The 20,608-nt window shown below is 36.2% G+C and overlaps 1 protein-coding gene across 1 annotated transcript in view; it reads right to left on the reverse strand.

Moving 5' to 3' along the window:
• Window positions 1-355: 355 nt before the first annotated feature.
• LOC143686729 (uncharacterized) overlaps window positions 356-20,608 on the reverse strand; it is an 81,463-nt gene continuing 61,210 nt past the window's right edge. The window contains exon 5 of the mRNA XM_077163295.1: window positions 356-790. Within this exon, the coding sequence (XP_077019410.1) occupies window positions 712-790 (79 nt within the window). The 3' untranslated portion in view covers window positions 356-711. The remainder of the gene's footprint in view (window positions 791-20,608) is intronic.

Genomic DNA, 20,608 nt, shown 5'->3' on the forward strand with positions numbered 1-20,608 from the left:
ATATTTAGAAAGATATAAAAGAATAGATAACAATGGCCTAACTTGTCTGCAGTTATGGTATTGTATAAAAAAACTCGAGTGGGTTGACAATGCAACCAATTTGTTTTGCAATGGCTATATCCTACATGGAATTTACTAGACTTAAAAGATCAAAATATAAACATTTTGTTATGCTATGCATTGATTTTCTTTCTGTAGCAAATCATGAAAAAAGAAAAAACAGTGCGTTCAGACCTGAGACATTTTCCTTAAAAAGTTAGGCTTCTTTAGAAATGATGGATTTATTTGAGTGAAATGAAGGAAAAACTCCTTTCCACCTCTGAAAATATACCAAGAACTTAATCTCCACTTAAGTTATAGAAAATAGGGATCAGGAAAAGATGGTTGCTTAGTGAGGGGTAAGATTTAGTTCATTCTCCTGAGCAGCTAGTAAATAGCCAGGAATAGCACAGAACAACTGCTGGGGCCATGTCAGTGACCAGACACACAGCTGTGGTAGTTAGATTCAGGTGTCAACTTGACTAGGTGAAGTTGCCTAGTTCTAGTGCTGTGGACATGAGCCAATGACATGTAAACTTCATCTGTTGCTGAGTACATCTGCAGTCAGCTAGGAGTCATGCCTGCGTCAATGAATGATGGTTGATTAATTGGCTGGAGTGTAAATGAGAGATCATGATGTAGCACAGCCCAAGAAGCTCAGCATACCTCATTTCAGCACTTGCAGCTCAGCCCAGGCCTTTGGAGATGGAGAAAGGAATCACCCTGGGGAAGGTTGTTGGAACTCAGTGGCCTGGAGAGAAAACAGCAAAGGTCACCCTGTGCTTTCCCACATAAGAAAGAACCTCAATTGAAAGTTAGCTGCCTTTCCTCTGAAGAATTATATGTTAAATCAATAAATCCCCTTTTATTGAAAGCTAATCCATCTCTGGTGTGTTGGATTCTGGCAGCTAGCAAACTGGAACAACAGCATACCCCAATCTGGAAATCTGGACCAGCTGTGAGCCCACCCAGATCTGTGAGTTCCCCAAACTGCAGTAGCCAGTGCCCCTCCCCTGAAGGCTGCTTCTCAGAGGGGAAAGGAAAGGGACTTTACCAACAGGAGGGGCTGAGTTCAACCAAGCTCGAATTGTGGAAATAATTAACAAATTCTGACTACCAAAAATAGCCCCCCAGTTCAGTTGAACTGCAAATAAAAGCTGAGGTTGCTGGGTTTTGCCCCAGCATAAAGGGGTCAGGGCTGACAGAAAAAGAAAAAAAAAGGTCTTTTGGAATGGATAGCACATAATACTTGAAAGGGTCTGGGACTTGAAAGGAAAGAAGGGGAACAGAGGACCAGAAGATACACAAAGCAACATAACAACTTAAGCTCTTGATTGGCAAATGTGAGGAAAGGGGGTTCTGCTCTGAAAAGAATTTTTCTTTTTCTTTTTAGTGACTGCATTTATAAAGCTTAACTACTCTTTGGAAACACTTGCAAGGCTTCTCAGGCTCCAACTGCCCCAGGCATAGCCAGAATTAAGCTTGTTTGAGTATTTTTCTGGAGACAAACACAACCAGTGTGCTGTCACCTGGAGAAGGGTGGGGCCCAGTTCACTTGGATAACGTCCCTCAAGAAATCCAGACCTCAGGCTCTGGAAAAGTGAAGACATTAAAGTCAGCCTACAACCTCTCCCCTGTCTCAACCATGCCCCCAGCATGGAGAGCTTGCTGAAGTTAAAGGTACCAAATCACCTCATGCCGGTGGGATCTGCAGGAAGACAAGCACCACCTACTGGACAGGATAGGAAAAATGCACAGACCAAAGACTTCATAGAAAAGACTTTATATATGCTGGATCTCACACTCAGGGAAAATTGATGCAGGTGACTCTTTCCTCCTGAAAGAAAGCCAGTTTGGTCTGGGAAATTCTGACAGGGGTATATAATACCTAAGTAGACTCTCCTAAGGGGAAAAAAGGCACCATACAGGCAGGGGAAGAAACAAGAAAACAAGAACTGAAAAATTCTGATCTGTTAAACAAAACCTAAGCTACAGGTCAGGAATAGGCTAAACTGAATGTCAAAGAATAGATAGACAACAATCATCCAGCAAGAAAGTCCTAGGTAAAAAAAAGGGGAAACAAGTAATGAAAGGATACAAAGAAAAAGATTATGCTAATAAACTAGACAATGTAGATGAAATGGACAACTTCTTAGAAGGACATGAACAACCAATGCAGACTTGAGAAGAAACAGATAACCTCAACAAACCAATCACAAGACAAAAAATTGAATTAGTCATTAAGAAGCTCCAAATAAAGAAAAGTCCAAGACCAGATGGCTTAACATGTGTATTCTACCAAATATTCAAGAAAGAATTAGTATCAGTCTTGGGCAAACTCTTCAAAAAGATTGAAGAAGGAAAGCTACCTAACTCATTCTATAGAGCCAACATCACCCTCATACTAAAGCCAGACAAAGATATATCAAAAAAAAAGAAAACTACAGACCAATCTCTCTAATGAATACAGATGCAAAAATCCTCACAAAATTCATGCAAATTGAATCCAGCAGCACATTAAAACAATTATAAACCATGGCTAAGTTGGAATCATCCTTTGTATGCAAGAATGGTTTAATACAAGAAAAGTAATTAATGTAACGCACCATAACAATGAATCAAAGAAAAAAACACATGATCATCTCAATTGTTGCAGAAAAGGCATTTGACATAATTCAACATCTTCTCATTGAAAACACTTTAAATGATAGAAATATAATGGAACTTCCTCAACATGATAAAAGGAATATATGAAAACTCCACAGTTGACATCATCCTGAATGGGGAAACACTGAAAACTTTTCCCTTAAAATCAGTTACAAGGCAAGGATGTCCACTATCACCACTGTTATTCAACATTTTGTTGGAAGTTCTAGCCAGAGCCATTAGGCAAAAAACAAACAAACAAACAAACAAAACAGAAGTAGAAGATATCAAATTGGAAAGGAAGAAGTAAAACTCTCACTGTTTGCAGATGATATATGCCAAAAACCCTGAAAAATCCAAAGCAAAACTATTAGAGCTAATAAATGAGTACAGCAAAGTGGCAGGTTACAAGATCAACCTCAAAAATCTGTTGTGTTTTTATACACTAATAATGAACAATCTGAGGGGAAAATCAAGAAAAAAATTCCATTGAAAATTGCAAACAAAAGAATAAAATATGTAGGAATAAATTCAACTAAAGAGACAAAACACCTATAGAATGAAAACCACAAGAAAATGTTAAAAGAAATCACAGAAGACCTAAATAAATGGAAGGGCATACAATGTTCATGGATTGAAAGATTAAGTATAGTTAAGATATCAATTCTACGTAAATTGATTTGCAGATTCAATGCAATAGCAATTAAATTCCCAAAAACTGAGAAAAATCAACACTTCCAGGCCAAGATGGTGGCTTAACAATGTGCTCATTTTAGTTGATCCTCCAGAAAAACTACTAAATAACCAGGAACAGTAGAGAACAGCTCCTGGGCCATGTCACTGACCAGACACACAGTGTCTGGATAAGTGGAATACACAGTGTACTCCAGTCTGAATAAGCTGGACCAGCTGAGAGCCTCCCCAGAACTGTGAGTTACCCAAGCCACCACAGCTGGTGCCCCTCCCCCACAGGCTGCTTCCCAGAGGGGAAAGGAAAGGGAATTTACCAGCAGCAGAAGCTGAGTCTTACTAAACACCAATTTTGGAATTAATTAACAAGTTCTGACTACTAAAAATAAGCCCCCAGCTCAGGTGAACCTGGTCAAAGCAGAGGTCATTGATTTTTGCCCCTGGAGCTGAGGGGGCAGGGCTGACAGAAAAAGAAAAAAAAAGGAAACAGATTTCTGTGGCTGTGTTTGTACAAAGGCTTGATGGCCTCTGGATTCAGTGGCAGGACTTCTAAGGCTGCAACTGCCTCAGACATAGGCAGAAACAAGGTTGTTTGACAGCTTGTCTGGAGGATGTGCCTTCCCCAGGGGAGGGGTGAAGGTCAACTCAGGTGGAATCCCTCCCTCAAGGAATTCATACCCCAGGGCTTGGTAATTTGAAGCCATTAAAACTAGCCTACAACCTCTCGTCTGTCTCCACCACACACCCAGAAGGGAGAGTCTGCCAAAGTTAAATGTACCACATCATCTTATGCTGGTGGGACCTGCAGGAAGACAAGCACCACATACTGGGCAGGTTACAAAAAACAGAGTCCAGAGACTTCACAGGAAAGTCTTTCAACCTGCTGGTTTTCACCCTCAGGGAAAACTGATGCAGGTGACTCTTTCCTCCTGATTGAAGGCCAGTTTGGTCTGATAAAATCTGGGTGGGGTTATAATACCTAAGTAGACACTCTTAAGTGTGTGTGTGAGGGGAAGGCACCATAGAAGCATGGCAAGAAACAAGAAAACAAGAACTGAAAAATTCTCTTTTAAACAAAACCTGAGCTAGAGGTCCAAATAAAGCTGAATTGAATGTCAAAGAACAGATAGACAGAAAATTCATCCCACAAGAAAACACTAGGTAGAAGAAGTGAAAGCAATCTCCAGAACAAACTAATTAAAGTAACTAAATGCCTAAACAACAGCAAAAAATAACAAATCACACTAGGAAAATTGAAGATATGATTCAGTCAAAGGAACAAACCAACAATTCAAATGAGCTACAGGAGCTGAAACAATTAATTCAGAATGTACAAACAGATATGGAAAACTTCATCAAAAACCAGGTCAATGAATTGAGGGAGGATACAAAGAAGGCAAGGAATGAACAAAAAGAAAAAATCAAAAGTCTGAAAAAATAAATCACAGAGCTTATGGGAATGAAAGGCATGGTAGAGAAGATGAGAAAAACAATGGAAACCTACAATGGAGGATATTGAGAGACAGAACATAGGATTAGTGAACTGGAGGACAAAATATCTGAAATCTGACAAGAAACAGAAACTATAGGGAAAAAATGGAAAAATATGAGCAAGGACTCAGGGAACTGAAGGACAATATGAAGTGCATGAATATATGTGTTGTGGGTGTCCCAGAAGGAGAAGGGAAGGGAAAAGAAGGAGAAAAACTAATGGGGGAAATTATCACTGAACATTTCCCAACTCTTATGAAAGACTTAAAATTACAGATCCAGGAACTACAGCACAGTACCCCAAAGAGAATAGATCCAAATAGAAGTACTCCAAGACATTTACTAATCAATATGTCAGAGGTCAAAGAGAAAGAGAGAATCTTGAAAGCAGTAAGAGAAATCCATCACATAAAAAGGAAGCCCAATAAGACTATGCTCAGATCTCTCAGCAGAAACCATGGAGGCAAGAAGACAGTGGGATGATATATTTAAATTATAAAAAGAGAAAAACTGCCAACCAAGAATTCTATATCCAGCAAAATTGTCCTTCAAAAATGAGGGAGAAATTAAAATATTTTCAGAAAAAAAGATCACTGAGAGAATTTGTGACCAAGAGACCAGCTCTGCAAGAAATACTAAAGGGAGCACTAGAGACAAATATGAAAAGACAGAAGAGAGAGGTGTGGAGAAGAGTGTAGAAAGGAAGACTAAGAGTAAAGTAAAAAAGAAGGAAAATTAGATGTGACATATAAAATTCAGAAGGCAAAATAGTAGAGGAAAGTACTACCCATGCAGTAATAACACTAAATGTTAATGGATTAAATTCCCTAATCAAAAGACATAGTCTGGCAGAATGGATTAAAAAACAAGATCCATCTATATGCTGTCTCTACTCAAAGGACATGAGGGCAAGGACACAAATGGACATTTGCAAACCAATGTTTACAGTAGCATTATTTACAATTACCAAGAGTTGGAAACAGCCAAAATGTCCATCAACAGACAGATGGCTAAACAAACAGTGGCATATACATATGATGGAATATTATGCAGTCGTAAAACAGAATAAAGTTATGAAGTATGTAACAACATGAATGGACCGTAAGGACATTATGCTGAGTGAGATTAGCCAAAAACAAAAGGACAAATACTGTATGGTCTCACTGATATGAACTGACATTAGTGAAAAAACTTGGACAGTTTCATGGGTGACAGAGACATTCAGGATATAGAAATAGGGTAAGATATTGGGTAATTGGAGCTGAAGGGATACAGATTGTGCAACAGGACTTAATATAAAAACTCAGAAATAGACAGCACAATAAGACCTAAGTGTAATACAATTATGTTATAACACTGAATGAAGCTGAATATGACAATGATAGATGGAGGAGGGCTGGAGGCATAAGTGAAATCACAAAGAAAAATAGACAATAAAGATTGAGATGGTATAATCTAGAAATTCCTAGAGTGTATAATGATAGTGACTAAATGTACAAATTTTAAAAATGTTTTTGCATGAGGAAGAACAAAGGAATACCATTACTGCAGGGTGCTGAAAATTGATGGAAATTAATATTTTAAAATTTCAACTAATGTGTGAATCTAAAGCAAAAAATGTTTATTTGGTACAAAATTTATATTTTCACTAGTGCTTGTCCAAATATAACTTATGTATATAGTTGGTTGAATAACATAAGTACATGGAACTTTGAGTAAGACCTAAGATTTTGTTTGTTTTTTCCAGACTGATGCCCTGATGAATCTCAGAGTGATTTGATCAGTGAATGGAAACGTATTTGCAAAGTCCCCTTTGGGAAATGGTGAGAATGGGGGAAAATTCAATGCCCCCAAATTGAAATCTTGATATACACACAAGCAGTGTGGACAACCAAAACTATAGGGCAAGACCACAGTCTTGGGGTTTGTTCATATGAAACTTAACTCCACAAAGGATATGTCAAGCCTACTTAAAATTAGGCCTAAGAGTCATCCCCAAGAGAACCTCTTTTGTTGCTCAGATGTGTCCTCTCTCTCCAGCCAACACAACAAGCAAACTCATCACCCTTCCCCTGTCTATGTGGGACATGACTCCCAGGGGTGTGAACCTTCCTAGCAACATGGTACAGAAATCCTAGAATGAGCTAAGACCCAGCATCAAGGGATTGAGAAAACCTTCTTGACCAAAAGGGGGAAGAGTGAAATGAGACAAAGTGTCAATGGCTGAGAGATTCCAAACAGAGTTGAGAGGCTATCCTGGGGGTTATTTTTTATGCATTAAGTTGATATCACCTTGTTATTCAAGATGTAGTGGGGAAGATGGAGGGAACTGCCTGAAAATGTAGAGCTGTGTTCCAGTAGCCATGTTTCTTGATGATGATTGTATAATGATACAGCTTTCACAATGTGAGTGTGTGATTGTGAAAACCTTCTGTCTAATGCTTCTTTTATCTACCTTGTCAACAGATGAGTAGAACATGTGGAATAAAATTAAATAATAAGGCAAACAAACGTTAAAATAAATTTAGTTTGAAATGCTACTGATCAATGAAAGGGAGGGGTAAGGTGTATGATATGTATAACATTTTTCTGTTTTCATTTTATTTCTTTTTATGTTATCTTCTATTTCTTTTTCTGAATTGATGCAAATGTTCTAAGAAATGATCATGATGATGAATATGCAACTATGTGATGATACTGTGAAATATGGATTATATATGTAGAACAGAATTGTTATATATTAAGAATGTTGGTGTTTCTTTGTTGTCATATTTTTAAATTTTTAAATAAATAAATAAATAAATCCCAAAAACTTACATTGCAGAAATAGAAAAACCAATAACCAAATTTATCAGGAAGGACAGTGTGCGCCAAATAGCTAAAAGTATCCTGAGAAAGAGAAATGAAGTCAGAGGGCCCATGCAACCTGACTTTAAGGCATATTACAAAGCTACAGTGGTCAAAATAGTATGGTACTCACATAAAGACATATATACTAAGCAATGGAATCAAACAGAATATTCAGTTTTAGACCCTCTCATCTATGGACAATTGATCTTTGATAAGGCAGTCAAGTTAACTCACCTGGGACAGAACAGTTCTCTTCAATAAATGTTGCCTGGCAACTGGATATCCACATGCAAAAGAATGAAAGAGAATCCATATCTCATACCCTATACAAAAATTAACTCAAAATGAATAAAAAACCTAAACATTAGATCTATGACCATAAAACTTTTTAAAGAAAATGTATGGAAATATCTTATAAATCACATAATAGGAGGTAGTTTCCTAGACCTTATAACCAAAACATGAGCATTGAAGAAATAAATAAATGAATGGAAACTCCTCAAAATTAAAACTTTTGTGAGTCAAAGAACTTTATCAAGAAAGTAAAAAGACAGCTTACACAATAGGAGACAATATTTGGAAATAATATATCAGAGAAACATCTAGTATCCAGAATATATAAAGAGATTGTTCAACTCAACAACAAAAAGACAACACAATTAGAAAATGGGCAAAAGACATGAACAGACACTACTCAGAGGAGGAAATACAAATGGCCAGAAGGCACATGAAAAGATGCTCAACTTCCCTGGATATTAGGGAAATGCAAATCAAAACCACAGAGAGATATCATCTCATATCCATGATATTGGCCATTATCAATAAAACAGAAAACACCAAGTGCTGGAGAGGATGTGGAGAAAGAGGCACACCTAACCACCATTGGTGGGAATGTCAAATTGTACAACTGCTATGGAAGGCAGTTTGGCAGTACCTCAGGAAGCTAAGTATAACATTGCCATATGACCCAGCAATACCATTGCTAGGGATCTACTGAGATGACATGAGGAGAAGGACACAATTGGACATTTGCACACTGATGTTCATAGCAGCATTATTTACAATTGTGAAGAGATGGCAACAGTTAAAATGTCCATCAATAGACAAGAGGCTAAACAAGCTGTGATATATACATATGAAAGAATAATATGCAACTGTAAGACAGAATATATTCATGAAATATGTAACAACATGGATGGACCTTAAGAACATTATGTTGAGTGAAATTTGCCAGGAACAAAAAGAGAAATACTGTATGGCCTCACTGATATGAACTAACATTAATGAATGAACTTCGAGAATTTCATTTAAGAAAAGAGGTCATCAGGAGATAGAAATAGCATAGATATTGTAGCATAGATATTGGGTAATTGGAATTGAAGGGATACAGATTGTGCAACAGGACTGATTATAAAAATTCAAAAGTGGACAGCACAAGATGTAATGGAGAGGCTGGAAGCAACAGCCTGAAAATGTAGAGCTGTGTTCCAACATCCATGTTTCTTGAGGATGAGTGAATAATGATATAGCTGTCACAATGTGACTGTGAGATTGTGAAAACCTTGTGTCTGATTCTCCTTTTTTCTACCTTGTCAACAAATGAGTAAAACATATGGAATAAAAATAAATAATAGGGGGAACAAATGCTAAAATAAATTTAGTTTGAAATGCTAGTGATCAATGAAAGTGATGGGTAAGGGGTGTGGTAGGTATAATCTTTTTTTTCTTAACTGTGTTCATTTTATTTCTTTTTCTATTTCTTTTTATTTCTTTTTCTGAATTAATGCAAATGTTCTAAGAAATGATGAATATGCAACTAAGTGATGATATTGTGAATTACTGATCATATATGTTGATGTTTTATTTGGGTTGTTAATTTTTTTAATTAATACATAAATTTTAAAAGAAAGTGGACAGCATACTGCTACCTAACTGTAATTCAATAATGTTAGAACACTGAGATGGTATAATCTAGGAATGCCTAGAGTGTATAATGATAGTGTCTAAATATACAAATTTGAAAATGTTTTTGCATGTGGAAAAACAAAGGAATGTCAATACTGCAGGGTGTTGAAAATAAATGGTAATTAATATTTTAAAACTTTGACTTACGTGTGAGACTAAAACAAACAATGTTTATTTGGTACAAAATTTATATTTTTGACTAATGCATTTCCTAATATAACTTATGTGTATAACTTACTTGAACACCATATTACATGGAATCTTGAGTAGTGCATGAGATTTTGTAGGTTTGTCCAGAGTGATGCGCTGATAAATCTCAGAGTGATTTGAACAGTGAAGAAAAAGTATTTGCAAAGTTCCCTTGGGGAAATGGTAAGAAAGGGGGGAAATTCAACTTCTCCAAGTGGAAAATTATTAATATTCTCACAATCAGTAGGGACCACCAAAGCAATAGGCTGAGCCTCCAATCTTGAGGTTTGTTCACATGAACCTTAACCTCACAAAGGATAGGCTAAGCCTACTTAAAATTAGGCCTAAGAGTCACCCCCAAAAGATTGTCTTTTGTTGCTCAGAGGTGGCCTCTGTCTCTCAGCCAACAGAACAAGCAAACTCATTGCCCTCCCCCTCTCTCATGGGACATGACTTCTAGGGGTTGTGAACCTTCCTGGCAATGTGGGAAAGAAATCCAAGAATGATCTGGGATTCAGCATCAAGGGATTGTGAAAACCTTCTTGACCAAAAGGAGGAAGAGTGAAATGAGACAAAATAAAGTGTCAATGGCTAAGAGATTCCAAACAGAGTTGAGAGGTTTTCCTGGAGGCATTTAATAGATATCATCTTTTAAGTTAAGGTGCAGTGAAGAGGCTGAAGGGAACTGCCTGAAAATGTAGGGCTGTGTTCCAGTAGCGATGTTTCTTGATAATGATTGAATAATGATATAGCTTTCACAATGTGACTGTGCAATTGTGAAAACCTTGTGTCTGATGGTCCTTTTATCTGCCTTGTCAACAAACAAGTAGAACATATGGAATAAAAATAAATAATAGGAGGAACAAACTAAAATAAATTTAGTTTGAAATGCTAGTGATAAATGAAAGCAAGGAATAAGGGGTATGGTATGTATAATTTTTTTCTCTATTATCATTTTATTTCTTTCTGTTGTCTTCTTATTTCTTTTTCTGAATTAATGCAAATGCTTTAAGAAATGATGAATATGTAACTATGTGATGATATTGAGAATTACTGATTATATATGTAGAATGGAATGATAAGCTAATGTTTATGTTTGTTCTTAATTTTTTAATTAATAAATAAATTTTAATAAATAAATAATAGGGGGAAAAATGTTAAGATAAATTTAATAGATTGAAATGCTAGTGATTAATGAAAGGGAGGGATAAGGGGTATAGCATGTATGAACTGTTTTCTGTTTATTTTTATTTCTTTTTTGGAATTGATTCAAATGTTCTAAGAAATGATCATGATGAATATACAACTATGTCATGATATTGTGAATTACTGATTATATAAGTATAATGGCATGATTGCATGGTAAGAATGTTAGTGTTTGTATGTTGGTATGTTAAATGAATAAAATAAATTTTTAAATAAAGTGGGTTTATAAACCCTTGTCCCACTCATTAACACTGAAAATATAAATAATTCTTGCATGAACTACTTCAATGCTATGAATCTTGTACACAGAGTGTATAATTTGGAGATATAGGAGGAAAATGGCTTTTGTACATTAAGGGCAGTATTTCACAGGAACACATGAACACTATCACAGCAATACCAGGGATAAATAATGGGGGAAGGACAAGCATTAAGGGGAGGCCTGGATTTTTATTTGGTGAGGTTTGTTTATTAATAATCTTTCTCATGGGAACAATAAAATTTTCCAAAATTGAGAGTGCAGATGGACTGTTAGCTTTGGACATTGCACATGTTGCCCAATGGATTAAAGTGACAGTAGGATATACAAACTGAGAAGTAGAAGAGCAAATGATGGTGTATACATATGATTGAATATTGTGCCACTAGAAAAAAAAACAAAGTTGTGAGATGCATGCAATGATGTTAATGAATCTGTAGGACATTTCATCAGGTAAAATAAGCCATGAACAAAAGAGCAAATATTGTACAGTTTCATTTAGAAAATCTGGGCATAGATTTTAAGCTCCTAAAACAGTCACATTTAGTCCAGAGTGATAATTCTTATTTCTGGATATATTTACAACCTGATATTCAAATTTAAGAACAAAGCCAATCAAGTCAGGATTAAAGTAATTCAGAATACAGGGATATGGAAGATATTGCCTGTATTTTAGAATTTTGTCTATTCTATGAGACCAAAGGAAAAAATATTTATTTTTTCCAGAACTTAAATGTCTTATAACACATAATTTACAAACATGTTTAATACTCAAGAAATTTTGCTTAAATATTTGGGTGCACAGGGAGCCCAGAATGACAGTGAGGGCTTTTCTCCTGTAGAGCTTAAAGTAATGCCTGGATACATCCCAGAGTATATTAAGCAAATAATCAAGAAGTATTGGAAAAGTCCATTAAGGAATGGGAGAAAAAATACAGAACTCTTAAAATTTACAGAGAAACCCCAGATACTGTGTCCAACATTCAGAATACTGAAATCAGTAGGCCAAGTACTTGATCTCGAGGCTTGTTCTTGTGAAAATTATTTATGTAAGAGGGAGGATTGCCTACCTATAGGAATGTCTAAGAGTGATGTGTGGATGACCTCTTTTGTTGCTCAGATGTGGCCTCTCTCTCCCTAATCCCAACTCTGCAATTGAAGCCATTTCCCTGCCCTCTACATGGGACAAGACATCCAGGTGTCAAGGCCCCCATGGCTGTGTGGGAGATGAATCCCTGGGATGAACCTTGCCTTTGCACTGTGGAATAAACAATGCCATTTTGACCAAAAGGGGAAAAGTAAATGGAACAAATAAAGTATCAGTGTGAGAGTTCAAATAGAGTTGAGAGTCTATGCAGCAGGTCACTCATGTATGCTTCAGTTGGACATTGCTAGCTATTGTAATTTGCCAAACCCCAATGAAATCCATTCCTCCCAATCCTAAAGAGTACATTGGGCATTATATAAGATTCTACAGAGGTTCTACATACTAAGGTACCTTTCCAGAAACCTACAATCTCCAAATCATTCCCTTGACCATATAAATACTGAAATTCAGAGGAGCCAGCCTCTCCAGAACATCAACTAGTTCATTCCTCTATTCCATGTTTCTGAGAGCTCCTCCCAACATGAAAAAATAAGAATGGGTATAGCCCCCATATTCCTAAAGAGTGGGGGAAAGGTCAAGGTGATGGTGAAATTATACAGAGAAGTTAAGTTTTAACAAATAAGTGTGATTGCTGAATCATATTGTCAATCTTTCTTTATTCTTCTGTACCTTAGAGCAGATAGAAGTAAAAACTGAAAATTGTAGAATTGCAATCCATATCAAACTCTGAAATCTGTTCTACAACCATCATGATGTATTTTGTAATTTGTTTTTTGTATGTATGTTATTTTTCACAAAAGAAGAGGAAAGACAAGGAGAATTACAATAGAGATGATAGAATTTAACAAATGAATATGACTGTGGAATTATATTGATTTTTTGGCCTTCAGTGTTTTGGAGCAGGTAGAAGAAAAAAATGAAAAATCATGTTACTGCAGCACATAAGAAAATTTAAAATCTGATTTATAACTACTTGCTAAAATTTACTTGCAAATTTCTTGCTTTCTTGTATATATGTTATATTTCACAATAAAAACATGGCAAAAATTTAAAAATTAAAACAAAACAAACATATTATTGGCAAAGTTCCATCAAGGATGGGAAACAAAATATGGAGCTCTTAAATTTTACTACTTTGGAATCCCTGACACTTTGTCAAACATTAGGGACACTCAAATCAATAGGCCAAGCCCTCAACCATGAACCTTTGTCTTGTGAAGCTTATTTTCATATTGGGGATGCTTAGCCTACCTATAGTTATGCCTAAGTGTTACTTTGAGAAGCCCTCTTTTGTTGCTAAAGTGTGGCCTCTCCCTCTATAAGCCCAGTTCCACAAGTGAAATCATTATCCTCCCACTGACATGGGACATGACACCCAGGGGTGAAATTTCCCCTGGCACCTTGGGATATGACTCCCAACAATGAGCCTGGCCCTGGCCCATGGGATCAACAATGCCTTCCTGACAAAAAGGGGGAAATGAATAGTAACAAATCAGGTATCAGTGGCTAGGTGTCCCTCATATTACAAATTGTGGGTAAGAGGGTTCATACAGATTTGAGAGGCTACACTGGATGCTATACTAGTGCAAGATTCAGCTACATATGGCTATAAATCTTGGCTTGCCAAACCTCAACAAAAACTATTGCTGCCAGTCCTAAAGAATACCTCTGACCTCCAGTTTGGTTTCTAGGCCAGTAAGTCCTGGAGCTCATAGGGGCCACCTCCAGAACATCAGCTGGTGCCATCCCCCTAGCCCATATTATTGACACCCTTTTCTCGCATGAAAAAATTTAGAATATGTATAGTCTCAAAGCTCCTAAATATTGGGAGAAAGATCAAAGAAGTTGCTGTTTTAACAGAAGATAGGATTTAATAAATGAGCATGATTGCTGAATCATTATATTCCTATTATGTTTCTCTTATTCTCCAGTGTCTTTGAACTACTGAAATTAAAAACCTTAAATTGTGAGATTATAGTCCATATCAAGCTCTGAAATCTGTTCTACAACTAATAGTTGCAGTGTACTGTGAAATTTATTGTTTTTTATTGTTATTTTCCACTATTAAAAAATTGAAAAAATAAGAATGTGCTGAGCTCATAATCCAGAATTGATATATCAAAACCACATTCCACTAGGGCATGGTCCTTATCTTTTAATTCCTGTTTATTAATATGAACTTTAAGAAAAGTTCATCTGTTTTGATTTCCTTTATGATGGTCATGCCAAAGGATGTCATAAAGTTAAATGTGCCTCTAATGTTGATTTTCAAATGGTGTAGCAGTTTCAGATGGGGAAAAGTGAGGAAAACTGCACTTTTAAACCTCCAGCCTAGTGGTAGTTTTGTTGAAATAAAGCTCTTTAATAGAGAGAAGCCTATGGCTATATAAGAAATGCCAACTTTACAGGCATTTTAGCTTTCATAATTTCAAAGAAGTGATTAAATTGAGTTAGTGGATAATGGGAAAAAAATCCAACATATTCTTTTTTTGTGGGGGATGTTTAATGGGGAGTCTCCAGAAATCAAACCTGGGTCTCTGGCATGGCAGGTGAGAATTCTGCCACTGAGCCACTTTTGCACCATGCAGATTCCCTTTTAAGCAGAGAACAATGCTACCTAATAAACAGGAAATCATCCACAGGTATCTAAATAGGATTAGATGTGTTCTGGGAACCAGCCTTAAATGGCCTTTATAATCTTCCATTTGAGTTTAGAAGCTTACTAGAGAACATAAAATACAATGTTAAAATATCTATGAAAATTAGATAGGAAAATTCTGAATGTGTAAACCAAAACCATTCCCTTGCCTACCACTCCACATTTGGCAAGGAAGAAACTCCAACCAGACTCAGGTAGCCAAGAAACTGGTGCCAGTCTCCACCAATCTTAAAATAAACATGTCTGCAGGGGTGCAATGGTGGCTCAGTGGCAGAGTTCTTGCGTGCCATGCCAGAGACCTGGGTTCGATTCCCAGTGACTGCCCATGCAAAAAAAAGAACAAGAATCATGGCTACCAAAAAATGAAAAAATAGAATCAAGGCCACTGGAACAAAGTTCAACAATTTCAGGTACAACTGTTTGTAGCCTTGATTCTTGAAGATGATTATATAATGATATAGCTTTTACAATGTGATCATGTGATTATGAAAACCTTGTGTTTGATGCTTCTTTTATTCAAGGCATGGACTAATTAGTAAAAAAAATTAGGATAAAAATAAATAAATATTAGTGAGGTGATACAGGATAAAAAGTGGTAGATTGAAATGATGCTGTCAATGACAGGGAGGAGTAAGAGGTATGGGATTATGAGTTTTTCTTTTTACTTTTCATTTCTTTTTCTGGAGTGATGCAAATGTTCTAAAAATGATCATCGTGATAAATACACAACTATGTGATAATATCATGACCCACTGATTGTATACTATGTATGGATTGTATGTGTGAAGATTTCTCAATAAAAATATTTTTAAAGTGTCTCATACAACTGAGGGATGTATGAGTCTAAATTTCATAGGTCAGGCTGCAGTTGGGAACTTCAATGAAGATTTTTGCTGAATTCACTCTGAGAAGCTGGCTGGGTGAACTAGAGATGGAAAATCTTTCTTCTGACTGCTGAAATCATCACTTCCTTTCAAGCCTTCAATTAATTGGATGAAATATCTCTCCTTGCAGCAGGTAAGCTCATTTGATTGTAGATGTAATCAGCCATAGATGCAATCAAATTAGTGATGACTTAGCTCCATGGACTTACTGATGATTGAGGTCCAGTAAATATCCTGGTAGTTAACAGGAGAGTGCTTGTTGATGAGATGACTGGACACCATAATCTGACCAAGTTAACACGTGAACCTAAACATCACAGTATCTTTACATCTCTATATCTGTATATGAAAATCATCTAAGACACAGAGCAATGTCAAGAGTAAAAAGTTGAAAACAATATATCATGCAAATATTTTTAGAATATTAAATTTTTATTTCATTTTGTCTATATTGAATTACAGATACAAAAGAAACAAATGTTAGAAATTAACTACTATGACAGGTTTGACTGTCAGAATTGGTCAGATGATGGTGCCCAGTTTTCTGATCAAATATGCACTGGCCTGTTACTGTGGAACTGATCTTGAGCACATTAATTTCATTTTCGCTGCTTCCCTCTGATGGCTTTAAAATAAGTCAGAAGGAGCTTTAGCTCAACTCAGCTCAGGAGCTTAGAACTGAAATAAACCCAAATATTTGGAGATGCAGAAAGGATATGCCCCACGGGAATCCATTTGAAACTGGGGGATGGGAGAGAATGCCAGATGTGCTAGTGCACTTTCCTATGTGACAGAGGAACCCACTAGGAACTGCAAATTTGTCACTTAATAAATACCCCTTATAAAATCCAATTCATTTCTGGTGTGTTGCTTTCTGAAAGAATTAGCAAAATGAAATAATTGTCCTTCATAAGAATAAATAGGTATAAATTGACAGGAAAATATACCATTTGTAAATGCATGCAAACCTAATAGCAGGGCTTTTGAAAAGTGAAAGAAATATAATATTTCAAAGAACTGGATATTTTCTTACAACTCTGTCAGGAATTGATAGATTAAACAGAGAAATTAAAAGCAAATTTATTGAATATTTGATCACTGTGAAATAAATAATGATTTTTTTCTAATGTCCCTATACAGAGCATTATAAACAATAGCAAGTTGCTTGCTTTTTTCCATGCACTTAAGCAAATGTAGGCACAAGAGGTAAAAGGAAAAGTAAGAAACTGTAGTAATATTGTCATAGGCAGGGATGACCAGAGAAGAAAGATGGAGGCAAAGAGGAGGTGATAGTTGTGGACTTGTTAAGATGATGAGGCATAGAATATGCAGGTGGAATGAGAGTGGAAGGAAAGCAACAAATCAAAAAAGCTGAAAGAGCTGTCACACAAAGCCCTGTCAAGTGGAGACTCTGTACTTGGAAAGCAAGAGCAAGAGAAGGAATGAATTCCTGGAAGGAACAAAACAGAAACTGTTATTAAGTAGTTGCTATTGCTGGGTGGGAGTAGTATTAAGTGACACATAGAAGAGAAGGAACCCAGAATACCAGCAGTTGAGCCTTTATGTGGATAAAAAATGTCCAATTCCCTTGCTGAGGAAAAACTGTTAACCAAGTTAAATACTGTGCTGGTTTGAATTTGTGGACCTCAGAAAAGCCACGTCCTTTAACCCCCATTCAGTATTTCTGGGTGGGAGTTTTTAAACTCAAAGTAACACTTAGGTATAACTATAGGTAGGCTAAGCATCCCCAATATGAAAATAAGCTTCACAAGACAAAGGTTCATGGTTGAGGGCTTGGCCTATTGATTTGAGTGTCCCTAATGTTTGACAAAGTGTCAGGGATTCCAAAGTAGTAAAATTTAAGAGCTCCATATTTTGTTTCCCATCCTTGATGGAACTTTCCCAATAATATGTTTGTTTGTTTTGTTTTAATTTTTAAATTTTTGCCATGTTTTTATTGTGAAATATAACATATATACAAGAAAGCAAGAAATTTGCAAGTAAATTTTAGCAAGTAGTTATAAATCAGATTTTAAATTTTCTTATGTGCTGCAGTAACATGATTTTTCATTTTTTTCTTCTACCTGCTCCAAAACACTGAAGGCCAAAAAATCAATATAATTCCACAGTCATATTCATTTGTTAAATTCTATCATCTCTATTGTAATTCTCCTTGTCTTTCCTCTTCTTTTGTGAAAAATAACCAATTGTGGGTGGCAGCTTTTGATTAGAGGATTTCCATAGATGTGTGTCTCCACCCATTCAAGGTCAGGTGGTTTACTGGAGTCTTTTAAAAGAGAACCATTTGGAAAGAGCTACAGAGCCCATGCACCCAGAGAACTTTGGAGATGAAGAAGAAAAACTCCCCCAGGGGAGCATCATGAAAGAAGCAGGGAGAGAATGCTAGCAAATGGCACCATGTTTTCTATGTGCTTTTCCAGTTGAGAGAAACCCTGAATATCATTGGCCTTAGTTGAAGATATCTTTCCCTAGATGCCTTAGATTGGAATTTTCTATAACCTTGCTTTAGTTAGAACATTTTCATGGCCTTAGAACTATGGGCTTACAACTTAATAAATTCCCCCTTTTAACAGCCACTCTTTTTCTGGTATATTGCTTCTGACAGCTATGAAACTAGGACAGATGCCTAAATAAATTTTTCTCCATATGGTTTATCAATAGATGTGCCTGCAGGACAAGCTTGTGCACCACAATTGGCACTGCTATTCACTAAGAAAAACAAGCAAATCACCCCTAACACAGAAGAAATTTTAAAAACTGTAAAACCACAGGCATAGATTGATGGAAAATCTGGATATACAAAAATAATAAGATCCATTTAAATGCAACTTCAACAGCCTGGTATTGTACAACTCAATAAATAATACAGAGTTAAACTAAAATCAAAAGAAAGAACTGCCCTATCAAATAGTATGTAAATGATCTTAATGGCAAGTCATACCAGAAAAGAATGAAAAACTATCATTGAAAGCAGGGAGCTTAATATATATATATTTCTGTTTTTTGTACATCTAACTTTCTATTTGAGTCTGTCTGTTTGTTTTCTCATTGCTCATGCTTTGGATGTAAGGTTTAGAAACCCAATTCTTATCAAAAGATTCATAAGATATTTCCCTACTTTTTTTTTTTAACATAGGCAGGCACCAGGAACCAAACCTGGATCCTCTGGCATGGCAGGCAAACATGTTTGCCTGCTGAGACACTGTGGCCCTATCCCTACATTTTCATCTAAAATTTTTATGATTTTAGCTCTAATGTTTGGGTCTTTGATCCATTTTGAGTTCGTTTATATATACAGTGTGAGATACAGATCATCTTTTTTTCTTTTAATATGCTTATCCAGTTCTCCAAAGGTCATTAATTGAAGAGGCTGCTCTGTCCCACATGTGTTGGCTTGACCTTATCAAAGACCAATTGTCCATAAATGAGAAGGTGTATTGTGAACACTAAATTCAATTTCAATTGTCAGTATATTTATCTTTATGCCAGTACCATATTGCTTTGACCACTGTAGCTTCATGATATGCTCTAAGGTCATGTATTGTGAGGGCCTCCACTTCATACTTTCTTAAGATAGTTTTAGCAATTTGAGACACTCTGCCCTTCCAAATAAATTTGGTTATTAGTTGTTCAGTTTCTGCAAAGTAAGGTAAATCAGATTAAAGGATAAAGGATATTATTGACTGTATTTCAAAACTTCAACTTCTATGTGAGATTAAAGAAAGAGAGATCTATTTCGTTTAAAATGTATATTTTCAATAGCACACTATTTAACTTGTGTGGTTAACATATTTGAACACCATATTTACATGGAACATTAAATAGATTGTGAGAACTTGTTGGTTTGTTAAAATTAGTGTGATGCCTTGAAAAATTCCAGAGTTATCTGGGCAACAAAGGAGGTTTTTATTTGGGAGGAGGGTGAAGTGCAGGGTCATGAAATTGAACCCAGGTTTACTGGCTGGCACACTGAGCTACCCTTGAACCACCCCAGAGTTATCTGGGAAGAAACTAAAATATATTTGCAAAGTCCCCTTGAGGGACTTGACAGATAGGAGTATTCTCACAAGCAATGGGGACAAAAAATTCAATAGAGTGAGCCTTTAAACTTGAGGTTCAATCCTATGAACTTATTCCTACAAAGGAGAAGCAAAGCCTACTTATTATTATGCCTAAAAGTCATCCACAGAATACCTCATTTGTTGCTCATATGTTGTTCTCTCACTAAGACAACTTGGCAGGTGAACTGACTCTCCACCCCTCTAAGTGGGACATGACTCTCAGGTGTGTACATCTTCCTGACAATGTAAGCAGAACTTCTGGGATGAGCCAAGATGCAACATTATGGAACTGAGAAAGCATTATTGATCAAAAGGGTGAAGAGAGAAGTGAGACAAAGCTTCAGTGGCTGAGAGATTTCAAACAGACTTCAGAGGTTATCCTGGAGGTTATTATTATGAATTGTATAGATATCCCTTTTTAATATATGGTGTATTGGTGTGGCTGAAAGGAAATAACTGAAACTGTTGATCTGTGTTCTAGTAACCTTTATTCTTGATGATGATTATATAATGGCATAGCTTTACAATGTGACTGTGTGA

This window comes from Tamandua tetradactyla, chromosome 6 (assembly GCF_023851605.1).
Source record: "Tamandua tetradactyla isolate mTamTet1 chromosome 6, mTamTet1.pri, whole genome shotgun sequence".
Lineage (NCBI taxonomy): Eukaryota > Metazoa > Chordata > Mammalia > Pilosa > Myrmecophagidae > Tamandua > Tamandua tetradactyla.